Raw genomic sequence first — 8,841 nt, 5'->3', positions numbered from 1 at the left:
AGAAGCCTGCACCTGCTTTTCTCCGACAGGTTGTGATGTGCTCCCCTAGGGCAGCAGCAAAAAGACTTGACTAGTTCGGATGGGTTATGTCTATTGCTACTTTTAGAATATTGATAATAAAAGTTCCCACATCCTAGCGATTTGGCTCATTTTATAAACATCACGGTTTTTCCCTCACTCCTAACTCACAGTGTGTCCCCAGCAGCGGGGGCCGACTGCTGCTCGTCTCCCTAAGGCAGCCGTGACCCCAACAAGCCCCCAGACCCAGCTCCATCACTCACTACACGCCGCCCAGGATGCTATGACGAGAGGCACCAGGAGTTCCAAACAATAAAACTGAAATAGTCGTCTAGCAGGTTTGGCTACGGGTTGCAGCAATTTTCCAGGCTGTAAAGGACAATTTTTAAAACTATGTCTCAAATATCAAATCTAAGGAGAAACGTTCAGATATTCAAGGATCACCTCTCCTAGGATTTTACTTCTGGTTCGGCAGATGGTCACACCTTATCACATACTAACTTATCTTTGCTTTTTACCCTTTTCTGATTTTAGCAAAGTAGCTGGAAAGAGGTGGAGAACACTGAGTGTTGAGCCTTTGTTCTCCTGACTTTGTGTCTTACTTCATTCTTTCTGCCCGGTGATTTCTTTCCTTTTTTCTTCTTTAAACAACTGTCCTTTTGAAAAGCCACTGTCAGAAAGAGAAGCACACTGCTCAGGAGCTGGTCTGTAGCGACCAAACAAACAAAAACAGGTCCTCTCCTTCCTTTGTGAGAGGGGGACACACCGCATAATTCCAAAAAGTTGCTAGCGTATCATTGCGCTGGGAGCCGTGTGCAAGCGCGCACAAGAGGGAAATGGTCCAGTGGATTACTTGTCAGCCTGATATACCCAAAACAGTCCCCAGGGTGTGGGACGCAGACGCGACACACACAGGCTGCTGATGAGGGGCTCAAGGATACAAGGCGGAGACACAGTGTGTGGTGGGCACACTGGCAGGATTCTCCGGCTCCATCATTAGTGCCTCAGGAATACTCAGATGCGTGATTAAATTTAGGAGCGACAGAGCCCTTCAGAGCTTCTTTGCAAATTTCCTGACCACCCACCCAAGGGACTGAGCTAGTAAAGGGAAAAAACAAAAAAACAAAAAAAACCCTCGTGTTCCTCTTCCCACACCTCACACCATTAGTTGCTCTCATCCCCACCTTCCTTGGTGCATAACCCAGTAGGTGTTTTGTTGTTTCATTTTGAGTCTTTGCCTTTTCTAGGGCCGCTCCCACGGCATAGGGAGGTTCCCAGGCTAGGGGTCGAATTGGAACTGTAGCCGCCGGCCTACACCAGAGCCACAGCAACTCAGGATCCGAGCCACATCTGCAACCTACACCACAGCTCACGGCAACGCTGGATCCTTAACCCACTGAGCAAGGCCAGGGACCGACCGAACCCGCAACCTCATGGTTCCTAGTCAGATTCGTTAACCACTGCGCCACATGGGGACTCCCACCCAGCAGGGTTTTTTGCCTTTCTCAACCTACTAAAGTATTTCCCACAGGAGACGACTTGGCAAAGGACCACAAATCCCTTCCCTTGGTAGCAGAGATTTGAGTTTCCACCAAAAAATGATTAAACCCTCTAAGCATCTTACTGGACCTCCTGTCTAGGAGGTAGCATCTTTCCTATTTAACTGGGGTAGACTGTGGGACACAAAGCGGGCCTAGGATTTAGGTTGAGACAAGACATCAAACTGCTCAGAGGCCCAGAGCCCAGCCTCCCGCTTGGTACCTAAGCGGTGGTTCTGGTGTGTGTTACCACGTGCAAAATATGATGGCAGAGAAGTCAGTGCTACAATAGTCTAAGAAGTCTGAGAATACTTCACCAAGGACTCCAGGATAACTAGTAGCTACCAACAGGTGACAAATGAGTATCTCTGCTCATTCTCTGAGCCTGAACTTCTCAACCCTGTCCAACAGAATTTTTCTGCAACGAAAGAAAGGTTTTATATCTGTGTGTCCACATACAGTAGCTACTAGCCATATGCAGCTATTGAGCACATAAAATACGGCTCGTGTGAGGAACTAAACTTTTGATTTAATCAATTTAAATAAGCACAGGTGGCTAATAGCTACCATTTTGGTCAGTGCACTTCTGTTTGCATCTTCTCTTTAACCAAACCAAAACGAATCACTAATGGAAAAAGCACCAGTTTTTCCTAGATGGAACACCAGCTCTACAGAAATGTTATGACTTTTCTGCAGCATACAGAAGTTCCCAGGCTAAGGGTGGAATCAGAGCTGCAGCTGCCAGCCTATGCCACAGCCACAGCCACAGCCATGGCCATGTAGGATCCCAGGCGTGTCTGCATCCTCATGGATATTAGTCAAGTTCTTAACCCACTGAGCCATGATGGGAACTCCTAAAATTTTTTTATTAGAGAACCTGTTGCTCTTTTCGTTCTAGCTAAACCTCAGAGCTATACAATGATAAAGCCTCCTGCAGAGAAAAAAAAAAAAAAAACAACTGAATGGAGATTTTCCTCAAAAAGCTTGTCCAGAGCCCTCATGAAATATTTCTACCCCTCTGTCTACCTCTCACCCAAATATAGACATTTGCACATATTTTCCCAGGGAGAAAATATATACGTATAAAGGACGAAGAATGCAGCAGGACAAACAGGAACTAAAACGTATGTGATCAGCAGATTTTCTCTGTCCATTTGTTAAGTCTCAAAACAGCGGATTGGGCCCCAGACCATTGGTGTTAGAGAAATCAGAGAACCTGTCTGTCCAGTGCTTTACTGAGTGGTGCTGGCGTTCACGGTTGTAAGCATTTCTGCATTCAGAGCTGTACTTTGGGTATCCTTCCGGTGATGAAAGGATCCCATGTCAGCACAGCTTTTTACTCTATCACTTCAAGCGAAAAAAACTTTCAGGAAGCAAATGAAAAGCAAGACACACTGGCTTCTAAAGAATTCCATATTTATTTGACATAGTTTTACCATACACATCTCATGCCAACACAAGGAGGCACATACAAACCAACGCACCAGTTCCAGAGTCACATGGCAATAAATAAGGGTAGGTGGGTGGATCCTTTTTTTTTTTTTTTCTTTTTCTCTTTTTTTTCCCCAGGAAATGGAGACTTCACTTCTTTGTAACTGTACAAAATTTACACTGCGAAGGGTGAGGGCAACAATCCAGAGCTTAGGGGATCGGGGGTCGGGGGGGGATCTTGGGCTTTGAGGTCTGACTGCAAGTTCAGAGCAGCCTCTGGGATCCTGCAGCCCTGAACCTGTGTGTTTGATTAACACAGTCCTCGAGTGGAGAACGTACAAATGATGCTTGTCTCTAGGTGGGCAGCCGGCGAGCGTGGGGGTGCCCTGCTCTGTCCACCTGTGCTCTGCCTCCCAAAGCAAAGGAATGCTTGGCGCACCTCCCAGACCTGCAGCTGACTCCTCCCCAGAGCTAGCAGCGTGAAACTGTGCTTTCAGTGTGGTCCTACCAAGCAGTGTGTGGATGGGATGACTTTGCTGCACTCTCTCTTTTTGGCTCCGCGAGTCCCCGTGCTAGAGCAGTTGGAGCAACTACGGCAAAAAGGGCCAATTGACCAGTCCAAGAAAGAGAGAGGCAGTGATGTGCTTTTTATTTAGCTTTCAGCATGCCCAGAGCCCTTCAGCAGCAGGCAATGAAACAAAACTCATTTCCGCTTAATTCAATTTGTCTTCATCTCACGGTTTCCAATTTTTAAAGTGCAATGTTTAAAAATGAGCCTCCTCGGTCCTTGCAAGACCCTGCTGGCTGAGGAGGTATGGTCATTATTTCCATGGTTAGAACCAAGTTGTCAGGGTGGCGAGCGGGAGGGGGGCGCGTGGGGGTGACGGTGCCGCCCGTGCCCTGTCGCACAGCACACAGCTTTTGCTAAGCTGAAGCCTCCAAGCCCTCCTGCCAGGAGGTGGTTATTTCAGAAGAACCAGCTCGAGCTTCAGAGACGAAAATGTCTTTTGTTTGTCAGATTTCTTAGCGTGAACTTCACCGTGAACTTCATTGTAAAGATCGAATGGCCCCCAGTGATCTTATCAGATTTCATGTTTTATATTGGCCAAAAAAAAAAAAAAACCTTATTAAAAGACACTGCCAAATACTCTTCTTATGTCTTAATTTTGTCCTCTTTGTCTGGTGTTTCACTGTACTCGTTTGCAGGAATAAGGTTATCAATACAGTAGTTGATTTTCATTTTATATTTAAACTGTCAGACAAGGCAAGAAAGAGAACGCACAAGGACAGACAGGAATTGGCCTCAGCATTCGCAGCAAGTGTCTGAAAGGGCCAGGATCCAGCCTCCCCATGGTGCAGTTTACCCAGTGGGTCAGCTTTGACCTTGCATTTGGTATTTCCTCCATGGTCTTAGGACTTTTCAGCAAATACAGATTCTTCCATAGCCCCGCAGATCCCATGTTTGCTTATATCAGTTACCACTGGCCACTTGGTTTCTTTTTTTTTTTTAATATTAATTTGCTCCTGGATTCGGAAGCCTGCCACCCTCGGGTCTCTCAGCCAGGCACTGCGGCTAACGGTTGCTAGTTAATTGCTTTCCTAGTGCCAAAGACAGGTCCCAATATTGCCAATGCCTCTAGAAGGTCTCATCTCATCTTTGAAATTCATCCCTGTCCTTTCGCAAGGGGGAAAAGAGCTCCCAGGTTACACCTTATACCTTAGTAACAGACTGCAGAGCAATAGAGGAGCCCCTGGACCTCCAGCTGGGGAAGGTAGTGGTCTGTTTCTCCCCATCCCCGAGCCTCAGAAGAGCCAAGGAACTATTTTGGCTTGTGGCTCATTGATGGCATCGTCCATCTGTAATTCTACCCCACCTGCAAGGAGATCACTTAAAATCTGAGACCAATTATGACTGTGCTTCCAAATGTGGCCCCAGGGATGGCTGCTTTCTGGAGAGGTGGCCCTGGGGAAATTAAATTGAACTCTCCAGGCTTTTTCTTTTCTTTTCTTTTTTTTTTTTTGTTGCTTTTTGGGGCCACACTCATGGCATATGGAGGTTCCCAGACTAGGGGTCTAATCGAAGCTACAGAGCCACAGCAACGCCAGATCCAAGCCACATCTGCAAGCTACACCATGCCTGACGGCAACACCGGATCCTTTAACCCACTGAGCAAGGCCAGGGATCAAACCCGCAACCTCATGGCTCCTAGTTGGATTCATTTCCACTGGGCCACAATGGGAACTCCTCTCCCGGCTTTCTGACCCATGCTCGCTCGAGAGCTCTCCCAGCTGGCCAACCCCACCCACCGAAACCAAAGACCTGACAGTCACCTGCCCACTCCCTGGGCTCCGAGAGAGCCTCCTGCTGTTGTAGGAATGAGGAAAGCTGCCTGTTCTCGCCTCCCGCCCCCCCACCACCCCCCACATCCCCCAGGGAATAGGGAGTGACCTTGATGAACACATCCACAGAAACAAAAACGGGTCAATCTCACCTGATCGGAAAAAGTCCTGCTACACAGAAGGGGCCACTCCCTTGAAAGAGCCTGCTCTCCCCAAACTGTGCTCACCCCAATACAAAGCGCTCTGGAGGTGCCGTGAAATAACGACGCCAAATCATCGGTTTGGGAGGGACGGTTTTTAACAGCCTTTCTCCTGTGCTTCGTGAGCAGCCTGCTAAGAAGAGTGCACTTAAATTGTCCTCCAAAAGACATTAGCCTTTTTCCTTTTCTTCACATGGCTTGTTCGCGTGCTACCTTGCCTTTCTGTCTCCACCCCGACCCCAAATACTCACATGATTGGGGAATTCGTAATAGCACAGAATCAGACGGAACACACCGTCATTCCTCACCCAGAACCTCAGGCAGAGCCTACATTTACAGGCTCCTCAAGCAAAAAGTCAGGACAATCAAGCACATCAAAAAAGAAGGGTACACTACAAAACTGACCAGGGGACGGGGGCCAGAAGGCTGAGCCAGAAATTTACTGACAGCGTACTTTCGAGAAGCTTAACTGACCTGAGTTCCGTCCTGGAAAGGGGTTTATAGAAGATGCGGCATCCCAAAAGGAAGTGTTTATTTCTTCCTTTCGTCTGCCTACCATAGCCCTAAATCTTTGTGGTCCTCCAACCCACTCACAGAAGGAAGGGTCCTTCAGGTCCTTGGCCCCATCACTTGCTGCGAAAGAAAGGCAAGGCCTCCTTACCCTTTTCCCACTCTGCTGATCTTGTTTAAGAGAATGGGAGGCTCACAGAAGCAAACCACCATCTCCCCAGGGGACCAAAATCAATTCCTCCTGGCCACATGCCAGGGTGCACATGGGAAGCTTCCTGACCGACAGATGTGTGGCATGAGGGGGGAGCTGCAGCACCATTGACAATGGTATTTCCTGTAGAAGTGCAGTCTGTGGCAGAGACAGCAGCTCAGACAGCAGGGGCTGGCCTTGCCCTTGCCTCAGACTCAGTGACGTACCACTGCGAACCCACAAGCTGAGTCTCTGCACGGCCACTGGCCATAGGACTCTGCCTTTCCGGGCGCAGGACTAGAGCAGCAGAGGGATATGTTAAGTCCGGCCAGCAACGCAGAGGGATGCAGCCCAAGACCACTTGCAACCCTTTGGACAATGTGAGGGCTGCTCCCTACATGCTTCCTCCCAACCAAGACAGGCCAAAAAGCATTGCTGATACTTGAAAGAGACAAAAGGTATCCTTCCATCACCTCAGCTAGCACAGAAGAGAGCTCTCATGTTCAAAGGGCTGCCAAGGGTTGGCTGCAGGTAGCAGGGCAGGAGGGACAGTGGGTTGACCCAGCTCATCAAAACCAACTCCCTCACAACAGAAAATCATTTCACCCTACTGGATGAGAATGCTGGGAGCCTGGCATCTGCTGATTTGGCTAAACAGACCGCAGGTTTGGAATCCAAATGTCTACAAATGCTTTCCCTGATTGTCGTTCTGTCCTCTCCATATTTTAGCTTTGATCATTTTGGAACCCACAGCCTGTCTTGTGGATAAATAACACAAGCAAATTAAAAAGGCACATTGTGCACCAGGGAGCTTGTCAGGCGGTCGCTGTGACGGTCCAGGGCCACTCGGCTCCAGCCTCAGAGTCACCTGCAATGAAAACCACTTCTTGCCATCAGGGATTCAGTGCTATGGATGGGATTTCATAACAACCCAAACTGACAAAGAGTCTCTGGCATGTACTTCTGGGTAGGGAAGAGGTCATATGTTTCACAGCAAAAAGAAAAAAGAAAAAAAGCAATAGAGAGAAGGGAGAATGTTTTCGATATCAAACGGTGGCCATCAAAGTTTTTCACTGACTTTTAATGAGTGACTTTTCACTCTGAAAGTGGGAGTTCAATAAGGGTGGTCCTGAAATCACTTTTATCAATACTCAAGGGCCATGAGGCCTCTACCTTGGAAATCTCGGTTCTAGTGAGACCAGTGGTTCGGGAGGCATCTCGTGAGACCCTCCGGTCAGAGCCGAGTTCCCAAAGGCCAAGGTGGCCGGCCACAGTCACCCATCAACCAAGCACTGAGCAGCCAAAGCCTGTAAGCAGGACGGGGAGGAGCCAGCAAGCCAGCACCCTAGCGCTCTGGGCTCTGCGCCCCTGTGCTGTGTTCTGAGAGGAGGCTGCTCTCCCACCGCGTCCCAGGAAAACAAGCCCTAGTGGGGTCCCACAACCTCCCCGGGGATCAGCAGAGGACTTCCATTGAAAATAATGGAAATTCACATTGGCGCACTTTTGATCCTTAAAGGCAAGTCTCTTTTGATCCTTGAAGATACTCTCTCAAGCCAGAAGGACAGGTAGGGTGGGGAGGAGAGGCGCTTAAAAAGGAGGATGATCCATTTCGTCGAGCCAAGAGGCTGGGCTGGTTGGAAAGTCGGGGTAGCCTACACTGCTTCCTGTGGAGATGTCAGAGGTGGGTCCCCCAGCCATGGCTCTCAGCGTCTGGCTTCCTCCCTGCCCTGCGTGCGCAACGATGCCCAAGTTACTGTCCACCGTGTAATCCAGCCCATTGAGCAAAGGGGCGTGGGATGGCAGGGACGATATGGAGGATGGAGACTGGGGAATCCCATAAGGGCTCCCATCCCTCAAGTCCTGATAGGATTGTACTGTCCCGTCCATGGAGAAGCTCCCATTCATTAACTGTCCGCCTGTAACGTCCCCCACGTTGCCATAAATCCTATTGGTGTGGCCAAGTTCTGAGAGAATCTGATCCTCTGTGGACAAAAGAACGGAGATAGATCGTCAGCCGCCGGGACGCGGGTGGTCCCCTGGTCTTCACAACCTAGGCATGCATACGATCAAGAAAGAAGCCCAAGCATGAGCTGGGCACCAACGTGTCAGCCTGGCATTCAGAGACGGACCCACGTCAAGGGGAAACTGGACAAGCACCTGACGAGACTGAATGCCCAGGTCCCAGGAGGCTGGACGAGTGTTTGGTGAGCCTTTCGGTCCCATGTGGCTGCTACACTGAGGAATATGAATGCCTGAGGTTCCGTGGGTCACGCGTTATCCGCATCACAAATGGAAGAAACTCTGCTGACAAGAGTTAAGCTGAAAGCTTTCAAGCTGAGAAAAGCGCTGGGTTCAGTCGGTTGGGAAACAAGCCGACCCATATGGTCAGGGGCGCTGAGGGCCCCCCTAAGATGTGTACCAAAGCCTTCTGGTCTACCTGGGAAAGCGGCTCAATACGAAAGGACCTGGTTTCTCTGTTGCTAAGCTCTTCACTGGGGACAAAACACTGACTTAATTGAGGCAAACGGACCTTCTTATTTCTCAAAGAATTTCATTACGGGGATCTAACTCTCCCCCTGGAAGGATTCTTCTCTCCAATGGAGGTGAGACGTTT

General features: G+C 49.1%; 1 protein-coding gene across 1 annotated transcript in view; it reads right to left on the bottom strand.

Moving 5' to 3' along the window:
* Positions 1-7,351: 7,351 nt before the first annotated feature.
* LHX4 (LIM homeobox 4) overlaps positions 7,352-8,841 on the bottom strand; it is a 45,927-nt gene continuing 44,437 nt past the window's right edge. The window contains exon 6 of the mRNA XM_047753289.1: positions 7,352-8,209. Within this exon, the coding sequence (XP_047609245.1) occupies positions 7,815-8,209 (395 nt within the window). The 3' untranslated portion in view covers positions 7,352-7,814. The remainder of the gene's footprint in view (positions 8,210-8,841) is intronic.

This window comes from Phacochoerus africanus, chromosome 11 (genome assembly GCF_016906955.1).
Source record: "Phacochoerus africanus isolate WHEZ1 chromosome 11, ROS_Pafr_v1, whole genome shotgun sequence".
Taxonomy (NCBI): Eukaryota; Metazoa; Chordata; class Mammalia; order Artiodactyla; family Suidae; genus Phacochoerus; species Phacochoerus africanus.
This window is presented reverse-complemented; position numbering and strand designations above follow the sequence as displayed.